Raw genomic sequence first — 27,103 nt, 5'->3', positions numbered from 1 at the left:
TGGTAGTAATGACTAAGGGTGTTTAAAGTATCAGCTCCTCATGCCCCTCACAGCCTTTTTGCAATCTTGGTTAAGAGTGAACTGGAGTGTATAAAATGTTCAACTGTGTTGTCCCTCTGATCTTCCTCTGCTTCCCAACACCCTGCAGAGAGAGAACAAAAAGAAGTGCTTCCTAATCAAAGTGCATTAGATTAAGAAGCGGGGAAAAAATGAAGATCACAGAGATAGTAGCTCACAGCCATTACATGAATTGGAAAACAACTTGAATCACTGGTTTAAATGAGCTGCCCGTGACCCTGAAACAGGAGAAAGGCATTTTAATCTTTGTGAGCTTGGTGAGTGTAAAGTTCTGCTGTGCAAATTAGAGAAGTAATGCAGGTGTTGCACAAATGAATACATATTGTACTGCGATTGAGCTTCTGATGGCTGCTCAGCTGCAGCCAAAACATTTAAAAGTTTGAAAAGCCCTCTGAACATTTTTATGAGTCTTAAAGAGAAATTATTTAAAACAGTTCTAATTTCCTGCACTCAAAACCACATCAGTCTCGTGTTTGACCAAACCTCTGAAATAACCTTTGGTAAAAAGTAGTTATTTAAGTGTACCAAGTACTCAGACTGGAAAAGTCAGTTGGTCCTGATCGAGTCGTGAAACTAACGTTTAGTGTGTATTCAGATTACATTTCAACCAGACTTTTCTATTTTGAACCAAAGCTTGATTACAAAACTCCGTGACTAAAGATCTCTTCAGTCACTAGCCAGGAATTACAAGGTTGAAATAAAGCAGTGAGAGAAGGAAACACAAAATCCTGAGCTTTACAATCTTTGTCGGTATCGTCTAATTATTCAAACCTTTGTTTTGCTGACCAATTTTGAACGTCTGTGTCAACGTCAGCTTCACCACATTTTAGTTGTGACTTTGGTACAGTGGAGGCATTCTACAAGGTGATTACTGAGGAGACGAAGGCTAAGAAACTTCACTGATATGTGTTTATGACAAATAGATGGTTGGGAAAACAGTTTGAGAAGCAATGTGTATCACATTTTAATGAGCCTGCATTCATCTGACCACATTTCAATGAGTTGCTGTTTCTCATCGTTGCCCTGATACTCTGTCTACATCCCATAATGACCAGGTACGGTGGCTCTTTTGGTCCACTTGTTCCGTTCTGAGCTCTGAGCTCATTCAGACTGAGGAAACTCAGAGAAGAACAGAGCTCAGTCTAATTGGAAACTAACCAAATCAAAGGATGGGTTCGAGAGTGGTTCCTGGTGCCGGACCAGGGTCCGCCTGATTGAATTCAGACTGAAAATTTGTTTTAGAATATAGGAGGAAACAAACTCTGGTTCACTTTAAACAAATCAAATGTAGGCAAATACGTGAGAGCCTTGAAGTTTACTTTTCATACACTATTTATTATTTGTAAACAACTTTTAATATTATAATTTAGTTTCAAGAAATACTTCCCATACCACATGTATCTGCTATACTTATTCACAGTATGCTTAATAAAGTAAACTTCATGTGTACTATTTTTTTGCTAAAAGAATGTTTACAACATAATTCCCTATAAGTACACTAAAATCTCTTCTTGTATGTGCAATTTATTTGCTAAATTTAAGACATAATTACCGGGATAAAAACTTTTATTGATAAATATATTGGATTTTGAAGTTTATCAAATTCACTTGTTTTCTTTTTTGTTAAAGAAAGACAATTTGTGCACATTTGTGAGAAGCCAAAGTAACTGAACCTTTGTTTGTACACAGGAAGTGCTCTCTTGTGTTGATTTTAGTTTTTAATTCTGCTTTTCCACAATGTCAACTATTTCTTCAAGTCCCTCCGATAGAGTCTCTGTTTTGCAAAATGACTTACTCTTGTTGAGATAGAGTTCCTAAACTCTAAAATGTACTTGGAATTACCTTTAATGATTCAAAAATACTTATTCCAGTATGGCTTTACTGAAAAGGACCAAAAAGGTTATTCAATATTTGTTAAACTTTATGTTCACTCTATGTTAAAAAAAGAAGTTGTTTGAGATTGCATTTGTGCAGAAACTGTTACAGTTCACAGTTTTCCAGCAACATTATTACTCCAGCCCACACGGATTCATATTTTATTAACATACCTGCAGTAGCTGAATCATTTAAGTCTCTGATAGACTTGTGCACTCGCTGACACACAACTCCATCCACATCATTCATATTTGATGGACCCAGACGTAGTCTGAACATGCCCCCCCTGTTTCTCACATTCATTTAAAGTTCATTATCACACATAGTGTGGATACTTCCACTAAGAGCAAAAGTAAAGTGGGTAATCTAAAGGGTGAGGTGACAAAGTAGAAGTAGAGCATGAGTCACTGTCCAGCCTCTCGTCCCAGGAGCGAGTCTGAGCAGACCAAGACTGCCACCATGTGGCCAGAAGTTTTAAAGATATTTTTTTTTTAAAGTGGGAAGTTATTCGATGGTTGAGTCAGTGGGCTGCAGCCCTCAGACTCTGAGGTATGTTTCATTTTTTGTTAGAATTGATTTAAGCAGCAGACGTCCTCTGATTTACCTGAGATATTTGTGCCCTCTAAGAGGCACAAAAGGGTGCTGTTTCACTGTTTCTCACTCCTACAGGAGAATGCCCCAACGAATCGAAACAAACACAAATTTGAATGAAGATTTTATGAACCAACGTGAACATAAAAAAACAAAAAAAGATAATAACAGTTAAAAAACATGTCACATATATACAAAGCAATTTGGAAAGTTCCATGTCATGACATTTCCCAAACCAAATATTCCCTTCTTTAAGGTGAAAGGGGATACACGTGTTTTATTTAAACTTCCTGAATCCAGTTTGCAATATCCAGCAGATCTTCAAGATGAAACAGTTATAATAAAAAAACAGTCAAGAGTGCAAGAATAAAATAAAGACAAAATGATTGACGGTCTCTTAATGTCTTTAAGACCTTTTTGACAAGAAACACCTCCAACAGTGAAGATCGGTTTCTTTATCTTGCATTGAAAAGACAAGAAAGGCTAGATAAAAAAGACGCCTCACTGGCTCAGAATCATTGGGTTTCCCAACCTCCCTACAGTCAAGGCATCTTGATAGTCAGTCCGTTGTCTGGCATCATCTGTGCTTTCTCAGAACCATGAACAGTCTGGCAGGGCAGCAGAAACACTGACCAGAATCCAGAGTTTGTCCTCTGCTGGCTGCCACAGCATCACCTTCATCCTCCTCTTCCTTTAAACGGCAGGCTGCAGCTTGCTCAGGTTCCTCTGGTGCATGCTGTGGTGGCGCACCAGCTCGTCAGAGCGGGCAAACTTCTTCTGACAGTTGGACCAGCGGCAGGTGAAAGGCTTCTCACCTGACAAAAAAGCAACAATCGGGGGGGGGGAAGAGAGAACAGCAAAAGGGTTGCTTTAGCATAAGAGGTACGTGCATCTCTGTGTGTGAATAAAAACGTTGAAGGAAGAAGAAAAAAAAGGTATACGCACTTGTTTTACCTGTATGAGTCCGAGTGTGAGTCTTAAGGTGATCTGACCGTGAGAACTTTCTTTGACACGTCTGACACTGAAAAGGCTTCACTCCTACATGGAGAGGACGGTTGATGTCACAGACAGGAAATGAGAATAGGGAGGGGGGAAATGTCACAAAAGACTTCAGTATGTAGAAAAAAATCACAGCTTAAGACTGTCTTCATAAAGTTCCCTCATTTATGGCAATAAGTCAAGAGCATATTTCTATCCAAGAACTAAAACATTCCCCTTTATGGTATGACTCATGTCTGTTGCAATGAAAGGTACACACAATCTTTCAAACTAAATACCAACACTTAAGACATAAATAAATATATCTACATTAAAATCCAACCTCTTTATTGTATTATTTGATTTTGAAGGACATCATTCCATCACACTTATTGCTATTTGCCAGAAGTGACCATGTTTAAGTGTTTCTGATCACATCTGATGTTGTGAAGGAAATTCTCAAATGCTTTTTTTCCGAAAGCTCCTTTCTTTTCTTTTCTCCCAATGACAGAAGGGTTGACCAGACTGTGGCTAATGTCTGTCCTTAATTGGGCCTTTGACCTATTGTGAGTTTAGCTGCCTTTACTCAGTCACGTTACTCACATGTTCACCGGACGTGGCCCTTAGGTCACATCTGGTTCACATTACACTTTCAACACCTAAACTGAGCCAAGAGTTGTTTAAAAGTAGCCTAGTTTGGTCCAAAAAGAGAAAAAGTTGGCTTAACTTTACCAAGGAATCAGAGTGTACATGAAATATAATCAAAGACATAAACAGCAATCACACAAAAAAAATCTCTCTTACAAATAAATCCAGCAGGTATTGTTTTACAGTTCTTTAAATACTTTTAATAAAGACTATATCTTATGTAAACAACAACAAAGGATCCCTCTCCAGATCAGGTTTTCATTAGTCAAGTCTTCTCTCTCACCAGGCAGAGAATTGGTTGAAAAGAAACCATTAAGTGGCTTGATGGTTTGACTGATTTTTTAATTAGTGGTTAAGGAAGAAACCTTTATTTAAAATGTACTATACACCAAAGTTATATCTTAGTCTTTTGCACCAAGATTCAGAATCTCAGCTCTAATATTCAAACAAATGCAACTTTTTAACTCAAACACAATTTATTAAACATAAAAAAATCACTTTCCCGGAATAATTTAATCTTTTTTAATAAATGAAGGTAACTAGGAATGTTTCAAGTTAAATAAAATGTTAGTCTTATTCAAAAATGTGGATTGATTTGTCCTTTTTTTTACAATTACAATAACAAAAAAGGGAGAAAATGTAATTTTTTAAGCTAAAATTTCCAGTCTAATAGATCAGTGACTTTATAAACTTCAACAAACTCAATATCTTTCTTATTGTGGGAGGAATCTTGAACTCACAAACACACACTGGGGGAGAGGGGGGAGTCACAAACATTGGTGGAAGCTACAGACATACATAAAGTTGTGGGTACCTGTGTGTCTGCGCTGGTGTCTCTTTAACTGGTCTGAACGCGAGAATCTGCGTCCACATTCTGTGACGTCACACTGGTACGGCTTCTCTCCTGAAAAATGCCCTCCGTACTATCATCATCATCATCATCGTCGATAAGGCCCAATGTGAGTAACAACCAATAAAAATAAAAAAAGGCAGACAAGCGTTCTTGTCACTCTGACCTGTGTGTTTCCGGCCGTGCATCTGCAGATGTGAGAGCTTGAAGTATCTCTTGCTGCAGCCTGGATAGACGCACACAAAAGGCCGCCTCTCACTGGCTTCTGAGGACTTTGCCACTGGAGGAGTCATACCAGGAACCCTTCGTATATCCTTTCAGAAAGTAAAAAGCTGAGATGAGTTTTTCTTTATTCATTTATTGCTTTAAATGTGTGTTTGTGCTGCTTTAGCCGGCTAACCTGAAGCCCCCTGAACACACCATGCGTGTGTATGTGGTACTGGGCACTGACGAGCATGGGGTCACTGTCAAAACTAGCTGCTTGGCCGCTGGAGAGCAAAAACATAAAAACATCCTTGATTAAAAAAATAAATAAATAAAAAAGCATCCCTCTAAAAAAATACAATTATTTCTTGACATCTAACAGATGTTTTGTTTTGTCTAAAAAAATATTTTTTTAAATTGCGGCATTTTTAGTCAAAAGGACCAGACAGCTGGTTGTCAAAAACTATAACATCCAGACAAAACAGATGGAGGGTGACTGTCTATAAAAGGTCTCTTTACAGCATGACATGAAGGTATGAGAGTACACAGAAGTATAATTAGTTGCTCTTTAAGCCCAAACTAAATAAAAACGTATTATTTCTTCCAAAACAGGAGCTCACGTCTTTGAGGGGGGTGCCAGGGTGTTCATCTGGTTCCATGTGACACACTCCAGCTGAGATGCCATTTGGTACAAATTATCACTGAGGAAAAGGATAAAGAAAAGACAGCTTTTGCTTCTGAACTCAACTTTCCACATCATGAATAAAGAATTATGTTTAATATAAGTTTAGAGAAACAAAGCTTTGAAATTCCTCCTTTTGAAGACCTTTATACCTAAAATTTTTTGCACTCTTTGCACCTCTGTTTTCCCACCACCTTTCAAACACATACTGTAAACACATTATCAGCCTCCTCGGGATGAGGTTTTGTGCTCTTCAGTGGTGGTGTGTTCCTCCGTGCCTAGCACACCCTGAACCGGTGCATGACATCACCCGGCCCGTGGTATCACTAAAAGCGGGAAGCGGCTTCAGGGGAATTCTGCACAACATTCCTCAAGAAGTCCTTGAGGGAAGGATCGCGATGGCTCACTAATCAGCTCTGAGCTATGTTAAACTGCAAACGGGTTCACTGATGTCTGACGTGTGTGTGAGTGTGTGCACATTCTTGTGTTTGTTTGAGGGTTTCCAGTTCATGCCATAAGCTCTAACAGCAGCACAGTTTTCCCCATTCCTTATCAGCTTCTGTCCCAGTATTTGGGTTGCACATGTTCCTTTTCTCAAACAACATCTTGCATCGGCATTTGAGGAATTCCATCCTAATTTACTGTTTTAGATGTTTTAAACAAAAACAAGCAAAAAAACTGAGAAGACACATTAAGGTTCAAATAGTCAGATTTCCAGCTACACTCCTCTGAAGCAATTCTCACTTTCACTGTATTATTTGACTTTTCTCCTGGTTTCTCCTCAGCAGTAGTTGTGTTTGTGTTGGCCTGCTGAGCACCAGTGGGCAGCACTTAACCTCAGAACAAATGAGGATTCAGGATCCAGACAGAGCACAGGCAACCACAGATCCCAGTGTGGGGATCACAGAGAGTTCACACTTCTAAAAATATTACAAAGAGCTAAAAAATACGACATTCATGGAAAGGCTGGTGATGAGAAAAGGAGTTTGAAAACCTTAAAAGTGTGGAGGAAAATTCAAGGTTGCACAAGTCAAACAGAAAAAAAACAAACAGGTTGAAATGGATTTACCTGCTGTAATTCCTCAGCAGCAGAGTCTGGCTGTTGGGACTGGATTCTGAAGGATTGTGACAACCGAACATGGGATTTGGCGTTGGATACTGTTGGTCAACTGAGCACAATTAGAAAAACGTATGAGTAAAAAGGGAAGAGTGTTGAATTTTCTGCAACTACAACTCATAGATATGCAAAGCATTTTACTTGTAAAGTAAAACACACATTTCCTAGGGGGAAAAAAAGTATGAAGATAGAAATTTGCTATATTTGTGGAGAAACAACTTGGTTATACTGTCCTATAGTGTTCATCTATAGAAGCTGATATATATTAGGGCTCTTAAATATAAATTTTGTTACGTTCTCTTTTTCTGACATGCAATGAAATATATTCTTTAAGGAATTATGGTTCATTTTGATGGCAAACCTTTCAAGCAGGTCAATAGGAAATAGTGTGCTCTTAAGATTTAAATAGTATATAGTCCCCAAGGGAGTTTTGGGTGTTCCAAGAGAAACACATAAAGTTTTTTTTTCTTTAAGCTGTAATTTCCAAAGACGACGCAAGCGTCTATGTATACCTGGATATGGGTGAAGACAGAAATGGAGCGACACAAAGAAAAGGGGATATTAGCAATACTGTTGTCATATGAAAAATGATGGGTTTCTTATATAACCTTGCTGAGACACAACAGTTTTCCAGTCTGTTAAACAATTTAGAGCAGAGACGTCAGAGCACAGACGGTTTTACCTATGTTGTTTGGTGGTGACAGCGTGTCCTCATGCTTGAAGGACAGGGTGGAGAGCTGGGGGGTGTGGTGGGACGTGGCGTGACTATAACCGGGGTTGCTGTCTAAAGCCAGCGGGGCATAACCTGAAAGACATTCAAAAACAAAAATGAGTTATGTTGATATTAATATTAGTTGACAAAAGATCAAAAACGGTTCAGAGCAGCGGCCTTTAAACTGCTGCGTCGCTACATTTCACCTCATTATCCTACAAATGAATGCAACACTCTGAAAAGTCTTCAGTGGTCAGTTATCTCCATTCTGCTGGTAGTTACTAAGTTCCTGGCAGGGTCACCACAGAGAGACATTCATCACACAACAAAATCCATTTTCTTTGTAACGTTCTCTTTTCCCTCATTTATCTTTGGGCTGTGGTTGCAGCCCTTATGGCAGGTGGAAAAAAGAAATTTGGCATGCTTTCTACTGTCAGACTATAAGAATGACTTATAAGATAGGTAATATATATACCTTAATAGGTAAAACAATACGTAAAAGTGTTGCACTATCTTATGTTGTTTTCGCTCTTCCTATTAAAGTCAAATCTCTCCAAAAATAAAAGGCTTTTAGCTTCTAGTAGAAGTTCATAAAATAATCATCTGGTGACATTGTGAGATGGGCACCTCTGGGATGTTGTAAAGTTTCCTAGAAAAATGACTTATGATCTCTTAAATCCCTGCAGAAAGCCGAAAGCAAGATTTTCCATTTTATCCTGTTGGTTAAAAAAACAGCCTTTTCAGTGGGAAAACAGCTTTGCAGAAGCAGATGATGGCATCCAAAGAAAGGTCTAAGACACACAAAATGTAACGACTTTGTGCGAATTAAAGCAAATAAATCCCAAACTTTTTGGCATTGCAGAATTAATGTTCATAACTTCAAACAACTTTTTTAAATTCTCACATTGCTTTGGATGTTTAAAAAAAAACACTTGATTTTTTTTTAATTATTAAGGAACTTCAGGTAATTTGCAGCAATAAATTATTATAGTAGTTTTAACATGAAAAGTGGAATTTTTTTTGAGTAGATTGTAAAATATCAGATCCAGAAAATTACAAAGCAGGATGTTTTTCTAAGGGAATTTTGTGCTGCTCAGCTAAATGCTAAAAAACAGAAATGGGGGGGGCTTACCCTGGTTCCTGGGGAGAGGGGAGCTGTCCACACAGCTGGGCAGGTACGCTGCATTGGGGAACATCCTTGGTTGGGACGTTGGTTCTCCGAATGCACTGACTCGACAGGGACCGGAGCCGGTAAACTGGCCTGAGAAGTGTACGGTGAAGGCCCCCAGTCCACAGTGAGGGTCCTCCATTGGGTCAGCGGTTCCCCAGCCAGGCTCCTGCTTGATTAGGGAGTGGTGGGAGTTCAAGGAGCCGTAGGGAGAGCCAGGGTGGAGGTCCAGCAATTGGGTCCACTGACCACCACCGACAGACATCCCGCAGCTGCCAACAGCTCCTGGTAAGGATGGCACAGGAGGTGCTGATGGTAGGAGGGTCAGATCACAAACATCTGACCCCACCGACATGGCTCCACACGGTTCAGTCAACATTGTCAACAGCAGTTCAAGAAAGTCCAAATATGATAGTCCAGAAGAAGACACGTTCAAAAAAAAAGAAAAATCCCAAGGGAACTTGAAAAATATCTGAGTCAGTTTTTCTTGAAAAAGAAATCTGAGAGCTCACAGTAAACCACGGGAGCCATCTTTCCAAGCTAAGAGGATGGAGTAAGTAGTTTACAAACAAAGTTTCCACCAGATGGGAAATTTTAAGCTCCTCAGGTACTTCCAAGTGGATCTGAGTTGGACACTGAGATGTTATGAGTGTCTGGTTGCTCTGTCTCTATTATGCCTGGCTTTCTTATTCTCCAGAAGACTGAAGTACAGCATAAGTCAGAGCAGGGGGAGGAGCAAGGCTGCCTCGGAAGAGGATGACTTCTTTGCTTTGCCACAACCAGCATGGACAGCACATCTGAGCAGATCCTGACTCACACCGTATACTTCACTCGTTCTTTAGGCTGAAGTGCTGCTTGACTTGAATGAGTGAGTTTGGTTTAGTGTGAATGGGGGATCTATTCAATTCTTTTTTCTTATTTATTTTTTTCATTTTAAATCACCATTCGCTACAAATCTATGACATCAATTAATTCGTCCTTTAAAGTTCCAAATAGAATTCTTTCTACAAAACAAGCACAAATGCTGGATAGTAATGACTTTAACTTAAATTGAAACATCTAAAGAGACACAGACTGTGTTTTCCCATTCTAGTTTGCTTCGCTACAAGGAGCTCAGATAAAGTGCATGGCCTTGGAGCAAAGCCACATCACACAAAAGAATAATTATTTATTAGTGGAGAGGGGAAGTTGGGCGCATGTGTGTGTGTGAGTGTGTTTCTGTGGGAGTCAGTAAAACACAGGGGTTTTGACCCTAACTCAAACTTAACTCAAAGTGGAACTGCACAGGAATGCAGCCACTTAGAAATGCCTTTAAAATCCAGACAGCTGCTGCGGATCTTTTAACATTGAATTTGTCAGACTTAATTCCTCCCTGTCGTACAAGCTTGAAGGAATCACAATGCATTGGAGGTCTGTTTGTGTTGCCTGAGTGTAAGAAGCAGCCTGCAGTTTAGTAGAAGGCTACAATGGAGTCACCTGTAACAACTGCAACAATCTGAAAATGTTTATAATTACTCAGAAATGTTACACACATATCATTAGATTTAGGGTCAGTAAGCATTCATATACATCTTTAAACATCTTTAGGAAATCATACTAAAATTGTTAAATAGTGTTTTCACTTAAAATGGACATTTATTTTATTTTATTTTTTTGCAACTGATCTGTAGTTTTCAAAAATGCTTTAGTGGTGACATTTCAGTAAAAAAAACTTTAAGTTTTACTGAAAGGACAGGTATTTTGACTTGGGCTCAAAACTTCATAATTTTAATTAAACGCATTTCTTAGAAGTTTACATTTAAATGTAAGTAATGGATTTTTGTTTTACCTGGACTTTTTAAAGTAAAAAAAGTATTGTTTTGTATTTTCCAAGCACTGTTAGTTATGCGCTAGCATAAATACACCAGCAACCACTGATGACGTCATCGAGGGTTAGTAACGTCCAAATTGAAGACAATGGGTATATCCGAATTCCCCCCCCCCTAATCTCTAACTACTAAAACACAATATAGTACGGGACTGTATAGTGCCGTGGATTTTAAAAGCAATTCAGACACCATGCTCACTGCTTTTCTTTCATTTTTCTAAACGCTGGATATGATGTCACCAATTTCACAAAGTGAAAATTGAATAAATGCAAACATTTTATGACCTCTATTTATGAATCCACTGTGTTCTGATGAAAAAAGTTGATGGTTTATCTAAAAAATTACATTTAAAAATTTTTTTCACAAGAATTGTTCAAACCCAGTGCATTGTGGTCTATATTCACTTGCCATTAAAAGAAAAGTAGTGAGCATGGTGTCTGAATCGCTTTTAGATTTTGAACACTTAAACATTAAATAATTACGGATTTTAATAATGAATGTGAGTCAATTTTATTTTTTAGAAAATCATTTTCTGTGATCTCAGAATATTTTAAGGTTTGCCAGATTGTTGAGATCTGTAAGAAGTGAAGTGAACTAACTGGGTTCTGTCATTGCCATCTGGAATATGCTTTAGGATTCTGGTCCACATGTTGACCACAGAATGAATATGAAGTGGCGGGTGGGGGCGGGACACCTAAAACATGCAAAGACGTTGTGGGTGTGGAGAGGCCATTGTCAGAGTGATGAAATCGGCTGGTAAACTGCTGAGGTGGCTGCATAGAGGCAGCAATTGTTGCAAAATGTTACTCTTGAACATTTTTTGATGCAGCTCCTAGTAACACAAACAGCACAGCAGTTTTAAAAATGATTCATGGGGTTTGTCTATAAACATTAAGGACACCTGATAATCGACCCGAGTGGTGCTCTGCGCTTGAACCCGCTTTTGGGCTAAATGTGAGTGATGTGCTGTGTTATTACACAATCCCATGAAGCTCCAGTTCATGTGATGACATCCATTACAGCGGCCATAACCTCACAAATGCTCCAAAAAAGCTGCACATAGGTTTTCATGGGCGCTTTGTGGCCTCAGAGACGATTAAGTGCTCTTTTTTTCCCTAGAAACAAACAAGTGCAAAGGCAAAGCCCCATCCCTGAGGAACACCCAGACACCGAACAGCATGAGCATGTATGACTTGAAAACAGTTACTAACAAAATGAATTTCTTGAAAAACAATTCTTAAAAAAAAAATCTGGTATCCAAATAAAGTCATGCACATCATAAGGCAAAAGGTTGTTCAACAGTTAAAAAGTTTTCTGCCAAAAATCTGAGGGAGAGAACGGAAATGCGATGCCTCTGAGCCAAGGCAAATGCTGGCCGTGCCTTCCTCAGAGGAGTCTTTAGAGGGGATTCATCAAAGCTGACAGGGCCGGGAGAAAACAACCCCTTCAGGCCCTATGACAAATGGCAGTCCCCAAATACGTCCATTCTTCAGATCAATCTCTGGTTAACTCAGGGTTTAAAACAACATCACTGTGCAGAAAAAGGGAAATGGTCAGTTCTGCCTTTGACCCTTAACAAGAAATACACGGGCCTAAGCTTTCAGCAGGACAGTGACTAAGAGGAAATTTGAGAAGAACTTGCTTCAGTTCAACAAATTCACGAAAGACCACACAGAAATAGGAGTTGGCAAGGGTGCAAATGGAGTTAACGACTTTTTCAGTTTCAAAGAAAGTCTCTATTAATACAAAAGCAAGCTATTAATTATTTTTATGACCATGCGCTCTGCTGATGTAATAAATAGTAAAAATATCAGTCAGCATTACAATTATAGCAATATGATTTAAAATAAATGCACCAGGAAGACATCAAACAGGAAAGCAGGTGCTTACAGAGTGACTCAGAACTTTACTTATTATTTCAATAATATTAACAACATGGTAATAAACCCCAGGTTGTGTTTTATTAACATAAAAAAAACATGAAGCACAACTAAACTCAGATGGCACAAAACTTATTAACCTTTAAAATTAATTATTTGTTCTTACTGAAAAAACATCAAAGTCTGCTTGAAACTGCTCTAGTTGTTTATAGAGAAAGCATTAGTTGCCCGTTTTAAATCAGCCCGTTTCAACTTTTGGTCGCTCTTCAAAGTGCTGCATATCTGACAGCAGATAAGCAGTGGAGAACAAAGATCTGTGGGAGAGCAAGCGGTTTCATGGCTCATGTGTCAGGCTCAACACTCCAATAATTTCTCACACGTACACACCCTGAGTCCTCTTCTTCCCAAATACCTCCAACCATCAAATGAGCAATATCTGGATACTGACAACATCAAATGTTCCTCAACCACAAAAACAAAGGTACATATGTCAAGTTATTTAAGACTTTTTCTCCCTTTAAATTATTTTCCCTGTATTTCTTATCTATTGAGTAACACAGATTTGGAGTAGTGTCATGCAACATCTCATTTTCTTGAGTACTGTTAGTCATTGGAATGTGATAGGCAGGGTTTTTGTGGCTAAACAGCAATGAAATTCAGCAATGAACATAGAATCTATCATCTGCAGGAATTAAGAGATCTAAATAAGCATTAAAACGGGCAAGAATGTTTTGTTTCTGAATTTTACAATGGTAACACAGAATGAAAAATCTAAAATAAAAGAAAAACTGATATACAAAGTAAAACAAAACTCTCAAAGAGCCTCGGTTTATTTGCAATTATTTTTCCTCATCACTCAGATAAATGGATGATTGATATTATTTCAAATGTAACAAATAGACATGCACTTGTATCTCCACAATCTTGAATATTTTTGGAGGTGGTGTAGATGTGAAGTGGTCGAACTCTAATTGGAAGATTGCAGGTTTGGTTCCTGCTTTCCACACCCATGTGTCAAATTGTCCTTGAGCAAGACCCACCTTGCTCCCAGGGGTTACAGGTTGGCATCAATGTTCAGCAGCGGAGCCTCCATCAGTGTGTGAATGTGTGAATAGGAAAAGTGCTATTTAAGTATACACCATTTACCATAAATTTCTAACTAAATTTGACTGTATTTCACAAGTCTGTGTGTGCTGAAAAGCTCTGCCGGAAAATCTCCTCCTCGTCCCATCAGGTGTCTTTGTGTCAGGAATGAGGCCAAACATTATCAGTTCTTTACGGTAAACCACAGTCACACCCAGACAGCTGTGCTCAGAGCTGAAGCAGTCATCAAAAAATATCTCTGATATCTCGATGACTGTCTTTTGTCTTTACCCTGGAGCCTCACTCTGAGGCTGCATAAGCAAAAGTTTACAGGATGACTGTTAAGTATGTGCACAGTGATGGGAAAAAATGACCACAATCAGGCCAGAGTGTGATGGTAACTTCTGACTTTTCATTTTAGGGAAACTTCACTGTAGCTGTCTCAATCTCACTGCTGTGCTGAAACAGAATTTCCAGATGTTTTCCTTGTATTTTTTGCAAAATGTTTCTTTTGGATTTTTTTCACATAGTAGTCATGAACTAATTTTAAGATTGAAATATTATCTAACATTTTCTGAGTGACTAAAGTCATATAAAAGGAAATTGTGAAACTGTCTTCCACTAAAACAACTTGCAATCCAAAATAAGTTCCATAATCAGACATATTAACTTTCCTTTTGTCTATAAACAGAAAATCCAAAAGACAAACATCTCATGGTGTGAACCAATTTAGATTTTTGTGCGTGTGATCAAGCCTGTAAAAAACTCGTTGATCTTTCTGTGAATGAGTATAATGTAAACAGTGAGATGACAAAGGACCCCTCCATCACTGATGTAGACCCAGTTCCACAGCACCGACTCTGCCTGTCCAAGCAGAAACAACAGAATTCCTGGAAAAGTCAAACCTTTATTTTTGCTGTTTCCACTGGGGTGTAACAAAGCATTCCAAGTAGGGGAGTCTGCTGTTTTTAAATTACACTTGCAAACATGCTGTGATTGAGGGTGTCAGGCATGAATTAGTTGTGGATCTTTTGTTGGTTCTGTGGATTCTTCTTACATCATTGCTAAACGTCCATCAATACCAGTAGCAGTTTTTTTTTTATATATCTATAAGGATAGGTATTTCTTAATTTAGTTTGAACTGCACTAGGTTTTGTTTCATCAGAGTTCACCTTGATTGGCAAATTTATCTGAACTTTGGTGACGACCAAACAAGTGAACTCTGGTCTGCCTGAAAGCTTTTTGCTTGTTCATTTGTAAGAGAATATGTGGTTCGGTATCAGGTTGGTGTCACATTGGTCATCCAGTGCACCCATAGGCACAAATTAGTCCTAACATAAAATTCTTGGAGGCAAAAAGGAAGGCCAAAACGGTGCAGCAACATTGACTGGAGTTTATTACACCCAGTGACGGAGAAAAATTACAATTTTGTTCATCCATGGGTCTAAAAATGTACCCTTAATTATTTTTTTAATTATAATTATACATAAATTTGAATTCTAAATAAAAATAAATTAAGAAACAGTCCCATACAGTTGTTGTGAATTTAAAAATGTGTTAATATCTATAACATTTTGAAACTAGGATGTTCAGTTTCATTTTGGGATGAAGTTGGTCCTTTTTAACATTTTAAAACAGAAGTTACTAACTTTGGAAACCAAATGGCAATTTAAGCATTCATTTGTTATTTCTAGGTTTGCTTTAAAATGCAGCACTTTAAATGCATCAAAATTCTGAAGTGAACAATTAACAAATAAGTTGTGCATTTTGCACAGAAAAATAAAAGATCACAGTGTAAAACCAAAGAGACAAAAATGGCAAAATAGTTGTAAAATATAAAACAGGTCTGCATGGAGCAGCTCAGTAAATTAGCCTTTTAGGACGAGCAGGACAGCCAATTAGCTTCTGCAAACTTATTTCACTTCCTGCTCTGAACGTTTCAGGCAACACCACCACCCCACACAAACAGTAAGTGATGCATCACACTCAGTAAACGCACTTCCAAGATCCAGTTGAGTCACAAGTGACATCTGACACTGAGTGAGAGCCAGGGTCTTCTTCTTTCCTTTCACTACACTGGTTCACGGGTTACCCACAAAGCTCTGCTGCTGATAGCACAACTTTGTTTTGTTTGGGAGCATGGCGGCCACTGTTGCATTTGGTGAGAACAGACTTTGATGATGAGGCTGTTGAAGGTCAAGTGGAAGAGAAGCCACACAAATCTGATGGGTGGAAACTTAGTAATGAGGGAGATTCTGTACTCTTCAATAGAGTAAAGATCTTCTTTTGATGAACCCCTCTTTCATTGAATACTCCCACACTCCACTCTGAGTTCAGAAAAAAACTGTGTATTGTTGTTTTTTTTTGTTGTTGTTGTTTTTGAAGAGAATATCTCCAAGCAATGCAGATACTCACTGAGTTTGTTCTTTATTGAAGAATTTTGCTAATTTCTTTTGGGATACTAAAAAGAAGGGTTAAACTAAGAATGCAACAGTCAGTAAACCTCCCTCTGAAATACAGATTTTTTTTAATTAGGCATTCATTAAAATTTTTCCAAAGGACAACTGATATTCTAGAATTTATGGAAAAACATGAGGCTGCATCCAATATAAAATTAAGAAATGTTTTATTTCTTCTTACTTATTTATTTTGAACTGATAAGATAAAATACTGAACATCTTAAACAGAAGTGTAAAGATAAATGACTGTAGTTTGCATAGTTTGAAAGGGGCTTTGGATGCACTTTGACTATTTACAGAGTCCACATCTCTTTTTTCAATTTAGTCCGAACTTAAATTTATGCAAGAAGTTTTTGTACAGGATTACAAGAAATAAACACATACAAAACAATCTATTACACTTAAAATAAATATATATATACAATAAAATGAGCCAAACTATATGGGAGTCCCACCTGAGCATCTGAACGTCTCATTACGGTTGGATAGGTGGTTTAGTAAAAGCAAACCAAGTTAAGGTATAAAAAAACTGAGAAAAACCTGATTTCTTTAAATGAAATCACCAATCATTGAACATTTCCAGCTGTAATGTTACTGATTTTTGTAGCAGTTGTTAATTTGTTCACAAGTCTTCAGTTTGTTTTTTTAAGACAAGCTGCTGCAGTGAATTGATCCCTTTCTGCATGCATATAAGATAGCTTTTCATATTTGAGTATGTATTAATTAAAAAAACAAATTAAAAAGCAGAGTGGCATTTGCTAGTGTATCCCTCCACAGCTGTGGTCTAGATTGGTCCCGTGGGATTTTGCAATGTTCTGGACTACTGTGGACAAACCCCTGCAGGATCTTTTTGTTTATTTGTTAACTGTACCAGTATGCACATTTCTGAGGAGACCGAACCAGCTCGAAAGTAATTAACAAGATATTTGCTCCACCTAGGGAAATAGGGAGGTTACTCATGCAATGCACCCTGACAAGGTCACTGACTGATAGATGAGTTGGAGCGAGGGGATTTTTCAGAGATTGTGAAGGCAGGCGGAACGGTGGGAAACAGACAATTGGTCGGTGTAAGGGTGTAAGGCAGCCATGCTGGGGGATGACCATGACACAATTTTACATGATGGTTGGCTAAAAGCTGGAATAAACCAGTTGCTAACAAACACCTACAAGACAATTTGACAGGAGTTGGAGAGGAAGGTGTTACTTCTCAAATCCTATTTTAACCTAAAAAGGGTCAAAAAAAAAGAAAAAAGGACAGTACATTCTAAATTAAAGAAAATGGTAGGATAACATAAAAATAGAACACACTCATGATAGAACTGGAAAAGCATCTCGTATAAACTGTTATTTTATGACAATCTCATTAGAAAAAGATTCATGGAGTAATTTACACATGACAAAATATGTACAGTTTATTCATTCTTATCGTTCATTTGACTTGGATGTTAAAACATTTATTGGAAAACTTGGCTTTGACAAAAAATACAATCTTTTACTGCTAAGTTAGGTTTGGTGTGAATTTTTCCAAGCAAAATATGTGATTATTTCACAACTTCATGGAAATGTGTGGGAGGAAAACGGTGCACAACAGAGAACATAATGCATAAATGGACTTGAATTCTGTGCAGACAAAACAAGAAAAATACATTTAACCCCTTGACACCTATTAATGCAAATATGCATCAAACCACTTCTGCTCCAAACTTACCACAATTTTGCTTTAAAAGTAAACACATGAGTATTTTTTTTAAAGATGAAAATACATTTAGCTGTCAAGGGGTTAAGAAAGGTGGTTTAATATATAGTTTTGCAAAAAGAAAAATGTAAAAAAACAACCTTCTTTGCTATATCTTAAAAAAGTTAAAGAAACAACTACAGAGAACCAACAGAACAAAAATATACTTCTTTCCTCGTTGCTGATCAACATATAGTGAATAGGAAAACGTATATAGCCTTTCATTCAATATTTTTTTATTAAAAAAAAATCTGTTTACAATTGTTTTGTCTCCGTAGTTTTCAGCTCCATAAATTGTTGTGGTTGAATTTTAGTTTGACATTTTCAATCTTGCTTCCAGTTTGCAGATATGTCTTTATATAAATCGTACCTAATTGGTAATAAAAAATAAAAAAAGGAAAAGAAGGATGGTAGCAGATTAAGCTCTTCTGCAAACTAATGTCTAATTGGCAGGCTAAAGTCTGATTTTATTTTGTATCTAATATAATCTGGTTTACAATAGAGTTTTTGGTTGGCCTAATTTTTTTCACCTCTTTGGTGGACAAAAAATGTGATTCAATATCTTTGGTCATTGATTATAGTGAAGGGATAGCTGCTGCTGCTATGGTGCACAATTGTTAAAGACCCACCCCAAATTTTAAAAGCTTTCCTAGTGATTTTTTAATTATGATCATACAATTTTAGGCAAAATGAAAAAAACTCGTGTTGTTTTCTAAGACATAGTTTCTGCAGAGCGGCAGTAGCTAATTAGAAATTGCCCTCTGACTGTTGGCACAGAGCCTTATTTCCATCTGTTTACAGTTCCTCACGGTCCCAGACTAACATTAGCGGAGCAACAAAACTGGCAACCAAAATTGGTGCTATCCAGCCGTACAGTTTTGAACCAGCTCGAACAAAGAAAACAAAGACGTACATGGATCTGGTTGTCTACATGTGAATGCTTCTGGGAACTTGTGGCCTGCTGATTGTAGTTTTTATTGACTGACTACAAGTTTTTTCAAATGGTATTTTTCATTTGCTACTAATTCAAAACAAGGAAAAAAAAAATAACCATACATGCAAATTTGAGCTTAATATTTGTCCTCCAGCATGAGAAAAAATCCACACAGCATGATAAAAAACATCCAAAATACATTTTTTATCAGAGTGGGTCTTTAAAATCCTAAAACATTGAAGTGTATATACAACTCCAATGTAGTTTCATATGTTCACAGCACATTTTCACGTAGAATTGTTCATTTGTTCTTGGATTGCAATGGGACTTCTGCTGTAATGACTGACCACTAACCTGTTCTCCAGATATGGAAAAGTAAATTTTCACAATAAAATGAATATCAATAAATTCCTTTATTACCTTTTAGGATCAATTGCCCGTAAAGACTAAGTTTAATACCTAATACAATTCAATAACTAGTACCTAAGTACATTTTTACGCTATGACTTAGTAAATATAGATGATCAAAATCCTAAAACAAAAACAAAAAATAAATAATCTTTTTCATGCACCTGGGTCTTTAAAGTGGACAAAACACTTACTCTGGATTTGAAATAAACCAGGTTCTTGACAACAGTTGTTAATCAGACTAATAAAGCCTAAGAGTTACACAAACCTCCTTGTGGAGAAAAAAATACTATAAATTCTTAGTCGTGTCAGTTTGCAAGTGCAGGGAGAGAGTGAAGGTTGGATTTGGTACCAGGCACTTGCCTTCCCAATAGCATGACGCATCAACAGAGGACTATGGTGAAATACTCCATCAGCCATTTCCTCTTAGCACACACAGTTTTAAGGTAGGGCATATTGTGATGAATCTCGCAGAGTTAAGTTCCCTTACTGTAAGTGCTATAAGAAATATGTGACAAGCAGACTTTTAAGGAATTAGGCCTTGGCTTGTGTCACGTTGTCAGTGAATCCCAGAAGTACACATTTCCCCGACAGATGAGCTGAGAAAGTGCTGCTTGGAAGAGAGAAAAAAAACATACTAATAGCCTGTTCAACAACTAAAGTAACTTGACTCCAGATTTTTAAGATGACCTCTTGCTCCACTTACCCTGCTCACCTCAATCACTAAGTGACCTGCCGTCCTAACAATACACAGGATCCCATTTGGCTCAGAGGCCCAACATGTGTGCTCACAGGTCAGCAGGGATGTGGTGGAGGAGAGCTGGCCTCTGACACCAACTGTATCTCTAGTTTTGGAAAGTCCTGGGTCAGGTCCTTTGTGGTGGTCAGCAAAAGATGTAGTGCAAACCAAACATGATAACATGATCAGGAGGTCATTCTAATCCAAGACACCACAGTTCATCTTCTCAAGAGGAAATTGACACTTGAGCTACGTTCACACCCCCCTCAGCAAGGTGAATTCAAGCTGCCACAAAACTTTCTTACATTTTTGTATTCAATTAAATCTGCTCCAGCAGGAGGATTTTAAATAACACGAGTGTATTTTATTTTGAAGGGAACCTGTATGTGCTATAAGGTAAACTTTTTAAATAAAGAAAACAATTGAACTGTTAAAATTATTGCAAACATTTAAATGCTACATGTTATAAATGAATGACTGAAAAGTCACAAAAACATAACTCAAATTACTCTATTAGCTTTAAAACTTTTTTTTTTCACTTTATTGAACAAGATGCAAGTATACAACGTTAGATACCGGTAGTATACAACGTACAATACAGATACAATATTTAACACCCAGGAGAATTGATTACATAAATATATGCAAAGAACTACAGATAGTTGTTTTGAGAGCCTTTTGTGGGTGTAATGTGATGTTGATTTTATGTAAATTTTACAATTTTAATGAATTGTTTCAAATATGATGTTTGATTTATTACATTCACATGTACATAGAATTATGCCTGAAGAATTCATAAATTAAGTTGAAAAAACTTGTTTTAGTGAGGTTTTGAAAAAAAACAAAGTCATAAATGTTTCCATTTTAGGAAGACATTTTCAAAGATGTGATTAATAATAAATCTATTGAATTCCTTCCAAAATTTCTGTATGGATAAACAGTACAAAAAAGATGTGTAACAATTAGTATTAATAACTTTTTTAAAAACATTTTTTCATGCAGTGTTTTGCACGGTCAATTTTATACAGAACTTCAAAATATACTTCTTTTTTACTTTATTTATATGGGATTCCTAAACTAGGTTGATATCTGGAACAAATGAGTTAAAATGGGGAGAGATTTGGTTCCACGCCACTAACATTGTAATTACAATTTAAAATGAAGTTAAAGCCTCGAAAAAGGGAGAAAACGTGAAATGGTAAAATGTTGCAGATAGAAGTGGTGTTCTTTTGTATTTTATATACAGTCTATAGTGCTAAATGAGGATAACGTGTTTGACGCCATGCCCCGGAAGAACACGTCTCCCACCGGAACCGCTGCTCTGTCTTTTCCGTTTCTCAGCCTTGGTGAGAGCGTGGATTTCATCATTCAGGCTCACAACATCACCAAAAATGAGCGTACCGGCTTTTATCGATATAACAGAAGAAGATCAGGTATGAGACTTACTGTTAAATAATATTAAAGCTTTTTGGGGGGTCGTTTTGACATGTAAAATAAAAACATTAGCTGATCAACGGAGCGAACGAATTAGCTACAATGCTAACAGATGTTAGCATCTTACAGTGATGTTGTTAGCTTGCTAGCTGTAAATGTTTGTCCTCTTTTTGGAAGTAATTAATGATAAACTTGAGTGTTTTTACTAGTATTTAATTTTAAATTAGTTTTAACTATGTGTTTAAACAGTTTTTTAGTTAAATATGTTCCTGTTATGTCGTAAATTTCCACTTTTTAGCCAAAATAATTGGCCAGCTAGCATTACATCTACATAAACAAATATATTGGAGAGAGATAAATATAAGTTGAAAGTGTCTGTGTATCAAGTGTCGACATGATGCACTTTTAGAATAGAATTTGTAATTTTGCATTGTTTTTATTTTGAAGTATTTCTCAATGAATTAATTACTGCGGTTTATTCCCTTTGAATTTACACATAAGTAAAATAATCTTAATATGTTACAGGCATCAGAGCTGAGAGCCTATATTAAGTCCAAAGGAGCAGAAATTTCAGAGGAGAATGCTGAAGGAGGACTTCATGTTGATCTGGCTCAGATCATTGAAGCATGTGATGTGTGCCTCAAAGATGATGATAAAGGTACGGCAATCTTTAAACTTCATTGTGGGGTTTTTGTGTGTTGGTAGGCTTTGTTAATTGGGAAAGGATTGATGCTTTTGAACAATCACCATACCCTGTTTCATCTTGATCGCTGCTTATCACCGCTGAAAGCCTTCTGTCTTCCTCTCCAGATGTTGAGAGTGTCATGAACAGCATCGTGTCTTTGCTGCTCATCCTCGAAACAGATAAGCAGGAGGCTCTCATCGAGAGTCTTTGTGAGAAACTGGTGAAATTCCGTGAAGGAGAGAGGCCCTCTCTCAGGTTGCAGCTGTGAGTCTTGTCATGGATGTTTCTTTCTTCCCAAAAGAAAAAAACATTGTAAACATATTTTTTAAATTCACTATAAAGAGAATTTTTTTTAATGGTCTACGTTGTCTTTTATGGATCATTACAGCTTGAGTAACCTGTTCCATGGCATGGATGAGAATACTCCAGTGAGATACACCGTATTCTGCAGCCTCATCAAAGTGGCGGCCACTTGTAATGCCATCTCCTTCATTCCTACTGATCTTGATCAGGTATATTTAAAACACTTCCATGATCTATAAGTATTTTTTTTCTCCTCAAACCATTTGGTAACTATGTAAAAGAAATCTCTCAACCTTTTTTTTTTTTTTGCAACTTTTTTCCACCGCTAATTTTTGTATTTTTTGCCCCTCATTAGGTGCGCAAGTGGATTGTTGACTGGAACCTAAACACAGAGAAGAAGCATACACTCTTGAGGCTGGTGTATGAAGCTCTGGTTGATTGTAAAAAAAGGTAAAAACCTCATGCCTTTGTTGTTAACAAAAAAAACATGTTTTTTTTTCCTATTTCATGTGTTTAATGCTGTTTGGCAATTGATAAAAGATCTTTATTTATATTGAAAAGTTTCAAATCCTTTTTGCAGCGAGCCGGCAGCTAAGGTTATGGTCGAGTTGCTTGGGAGTTACACAGAAGACAATGCTTCACAAGCACGTGTTGATGCACACAGGTACGTACACAAAACCACACTTTTGTTGTCTTTCTAGGTTTGCCTTTAAGAAACAATGACACGCATCTCTACATACTTTTTGCAGATGCATCGTCCGTGCTCTTAAAGATCCCAACACCTTTCTGTTTGACCACTTGCTGATCCTGAAACCAGTTCGCTTTCTAGAGGGAGAACTCATCCACGATGTGAGTGCTCCTGTTTCTACAAAAAGGAATGCAGAGCTTGTCCTTGTCATTTTATTTTAGATATGTGTACGTGTTAGATGTAGGGCTGGGAAATGTGGCCAAAAATAAAATCTTAGATTTTTTTTTTCACACTAATCTTGATTTTTAATTTTAGTTAATTTTGTTTCTCCCTCCATTTTTTTCCTCAATCAAAAATTACATAATATATCTAACAAAAACTTTTTTTTCTATAACATCTCGTTTGGAAGTTGACCTGAATTGACAATTTAAAAAAAAATAAATAAATAAAACTGATTAATTGCCCAGCCCTAGTAAGAAGTCAATTTAGTTTTTCTTTTTTTCAGAGCTTTTAACGTAAATTCAACCATATATGTTTGGATAAATTATTCACAAATATCCTCAATTTGGTTTGTATTAAACAAAATCATATAGTATAAAGGATGAGTCAAAAATGTAATGGCTGTGCATTTTTTCCTGATATTTTTAAGGAAATTTGGTGAAGTCTAAAAATTTTAGGAGAATTTTGAAGAATTAGATGAACAAAAATTATTTTATTTTCTAGTCTGAATATAATGAAATATATTCAGCACCATTTTTACATGTTTTTGCTAATTTTTATAACTTTATTTCTTTCTTTTGTTTGCTGCTTTTTCAGCTTTTAACCATCTTTGTGAGCGCAAAACTGGCAGCATATGTCAAATTTTACCAGAACAACAAAGACTTTATTGAGTCGCTCGGTAAGTAGACGTGATGTTTTGCATCTTCCGTATGTAAACATAAGAATGGTTTATGGTTAATAAATCATTAACTGATGGTGTTGTATGTAAATATGCAAGAAATGAGTGTAATTAGGAATATTCTTTCTTAAGGGGTTGGACTTTCTTTGTGTTTTTTCAACAGTGTGAGTTGTCAGCAGTACATGGATTGTTTTCTCATTAACAAAGCGTTAGATGTAATTAAAGTGTGTGTAAAGGAGGGGGGATCTCAAAACAGACAGAATGGAGTGCTGTTTGTTTTAGATAGTAGATTCCCTGACTGCTCCTAAACAGGCAATTCATTAATACTGGGAAACTCCCGGAGTGCAGAGTAACCGACTGTGACTGTTTTGTGTTCAATGATCCCTGCACGCTCAGGCCTCTCTCATGAGCAAAACATGGCCAAGATGCGTCTGCTAACATTCATGGGCATGGCAGTGGAATTCAAGGAGATCTCCTTTGACACCATGCAGCAGGAGCTGCAGATTGGAGCAGAGGATGTCGAGGCTTTCGTCATCGATGGTACAAATACTTTTACACTGTTCACTCACACACTAACATTCATTTCACTGATTGGATGGTTTCATTCAGTCACAAGGTTCTTCATTTAGTAATTAATATTTGCCATTTTAAGTTCTCACTATTTTACAATTGTATACGGATTATTGGACATATTATTAAAAAAAATCAAATTCAAAAAAGTATTTTTGTTATATCCTATTTTGCAAAGTTAACAGTTTTAACACTGGAGCTTTAGCTCTATACACAAAAGATAGCAATCAGAGGCTAACAATGCAGGAATTCAGAATATTTGGCTTTCTGGTATCGTAAATACAGTCCGCATTGGTAAAGACAGGTAAAAAAATATGTGGGTCTCTCTTTTTGCTTCAATTTTTAGTTATTTTAGGAATATTATGAATAATTTTAAATATACTGCTAATCAAGCTTGCTTTGAAGGCTGTTCTTTGTCAACTTCATAGCAAATTTCTTTGGAATTTCTTATAGATTTAATTTTTTTTAACCTCAGTTGATCAGAACTCTGTTTGCTGTTATTTTAGGGTTTTTCAGTTTTATTTGTTGAATGACACGTGTGACATTTTTATACACTAATGAGAGAGATGGAATGCCCATCTCTCTCATGTCATGTGGGAATCTCTATGGTTTCTTTTTTTTCCTGAATCAAGTGTCTTTTAGGAGTTTTTCCTTACCCGGAGGGAGGGTCTAAGGACGGGATAACCAGTTTTATCTAGTCTGTTTAGTTTTTAGCTATTGTTCATATTTTTATGACTAATCTTTTGCATCTATAAAATTGAAGCCCATTGAGGCAGTCTTTTCTTTGTGAAATTGGGCTATTTACATAACATTGAACTGAATTGAATCTATGTAAACCTGGTAATGGTTTCTAATTTTTCTCTGTCAATTTCTACTTGTTTGCTAAGTTGCAAGGAGATCATAAATGTCTTTCATTGTATCTCTTCTTTTTTTTTTCTAGCTGTTCGGACCAAAATGGTGTACTGCAAAATTGACCAGACTCAGAGAAAGGTTGTTGTGAGGTAAGTGTTATTCCATCACCACACTTAAGTAAAAAAAACAAAAATTACAATTTTAAAACTTCCACGTCTTTGTGGACTCCATTGTTTTTCAATATTGATGAGGATTTTCATTCAAATCTAGACTTTGTGGTAGTTTTCATTGATTGGACAAAAACATATTTCAAATATTTACATGTTTTAAATTTTCTTCCAAGCAATTTCCACACTTTTTATGTTTTCCATCTTAACTTGTTTATCTTGTTATACAAGTTATTTTTGCATTTCTTAACTGGAACCAAGCAACCAAGAAAATGTATTTTTGTCCTTGTTTCCACTTACATTTCATGATAAATGTATTTACCTCTATTCATTTGTGTAGTTCTACCTGTTCATATTGTAATAAGAATGGATCTGGCGGTGATTTGTGACCTTGACCTTTTTTTCTTGCCTCCTCACTCAGCCACAGCACACACCGCACCTTTGGCAAGCAGCAATGGCAGCAGCTGTACGACAAGCTCTCCTCCTGGAAAACTAACCTAGCAACGGTCAAAACCAGCCTCCAAGCCCTGTCACCGTCTGCCTAGTTCACCAGCTAACTAAAAATTCTCAGTCCTTACATCTTCAGTGATTTTCAGATTCCAAGACTGGAAACAAGATATTTTATATTCAGCCAATAAAAAGAAAAGTGAGGATCACTTGATCGTCTTTTATTTCTTACAAAAATATTGAGTTATTTTTTAAAGGTAAGTGATGCAGTAAACAATTACATTTTACAGTTTTATATATAAACGTTGATGGGTTTTTTTAATCTAACAACATGCTTCTCCAGTGGATTTCGACATCTGGTTTTAGTTAGAAGATGACACAGCGGTGTAGTAGATGAGCTGTGACTCGCAATGAGAAGTAGCTTTCAGCAGCAAGGCCTCTTCGTCTGGGAACGGAGAACAGGAATACGGTAACTTGAACTCAACACGACCCCGCCTGCAGAGGTCACGGCCGTAATACTGTAATATAAACACTTCTGGTTGAGGCTGATTCACGGCGGCTTGAAGCTTTCAGGTGGGCTAACATACTGCTCAGCTTTTATTAACATGACTCACCATCTCTTCATGTGCTGAAAATGGGTTATTTCAACTTCTATTCTTGAGGTCTTCTTAAAAAAATGTTAAAAGTATTCTACTTGAAGCCAAAAGTTATTTTCTGTTCATTGATTCTACAGGTACAGCTAAAAGGTTGATAACCTCACATGTACAAGGACAAACAGATTTGCTAAGTGAACTTTTTTCTCCCACCACTCCAGAGAAATTGTGTTCAACTAAGCCTTTTATATGCGAGGCTGTGATGAAACCTGCACAAACTGACAAAACACAGAACATCAGTGTTTCTCTGTTAATGTCAGCCCTATCCACAGAGCGTATTTACAGGACAATCAGTCAAAGCTACAACTAGCTTTGGTGTCGGACTCTTGGAAGTCTGTTCAGCTTCACTATTTGATAATTGCAGTGCAGCCCGAAGACATTTCACAGAGATTAAAGG

At 37.0% G+C, this 27,103-nt stretch overlaps 2 protein-coding genes across 3 annotated transcripts; one reads left to right on the top strand and one right to left on the bottom strand.

The window, feature by feature from the left end:
* Positions 1 to 2,651: 2,651 nt before the first annotated feature.
* Positions 2,652 to 10,357, bottom strand: wt1b (WT1 transcription factor b). Of its 2 annotated transcripts, none has more exons than XM_024296333.2 (9): positions 8,868 to 10,357; positions 7,706 to 7,828; positions 6,976 to 7,075; positions 5,845 to 5,925; positions 5,421 to 5,508; positions 5,187 to 5,334; positions 4,985 to 5,074; positions 3,499 to 3,582; positions 2,652 to 3,359 (listed from the first exon to the last, which is right to left on the bottom strand). In XM_024296333.2, exons 1-9 carry the CDS (start codon positions 9,280 to 9,282, stop codon positions 3,238 to 3,240), a joined length of 1,251 nt encoding a protein of 416 aa, XP_024152101.1. In that variant the 5' UTR covers positions 9,283 to 10,357; the 3' UTR covers positions 2,652 to 3,237. The 2 variants fall into 2 exon arrangements, with proteins under 2 accessions (XP_024152101.1, XP_024152100.1); XM_024296332.2 differs by having other exon boundaries at positions 3,490 to 3,582; positions 8,868 to 10,348.
* A 10,927-nt stretch (positions 10,358 to 21,284) lies between these two features.
* On the top strand, positions 21,285 to 26,262 carry eif3m (eukaryotic translation initiation factor 3, subunit M). The gene is made up of 11 exons (XM_024296070.1): positions 21,285 to 21,442; positions 21,969 to 22,101; positions 22,254 to 22,392; positions 22,517 to 22,640; positions 22,787 to 22,881; positions 23,012 to 23,095; positions 23,181 to 23,280; positions 23,936 to 24,017; positions 24,414 to 24,557; positions 25,528 to 25,588; positions 26,028 to 26,262. The coding sequence occupies exons 1-11, from the start codon at positions 21,401 to 21,403 to the stop codon at positions 26,149 to 26,151; spliced, it is 1,128 nt and encodes a 375-aa protein (XP_024151838.1). The 5' UTR covers positions 21,285 to 21,400; the 3' UTR covers positions 26,152 to 26,262.
* The last annotated feature ends 841 nt before the right edge of the window (positions 26,263 to 27,103 follow it).

This window comes from Oryzias melastigma, linkage group LG3 (assembly GCF_002922805.2).
Source record: "Oryzias melastigma strain HK-1 linkage group LG3, ASM292280v2, whole genome shotgun sequence".
NCBI lineage: Eukaryota > Metazoa > Chordata > Actinopteri > Beloniformes > Adrianichthyidae > Oryzias > Oryzias melastigma.
The sequence above is the reverse complement of the archived record's forward strand: the minus strand, read 5'-3'. Positions and strand labels throughout refer to the sequence as shown.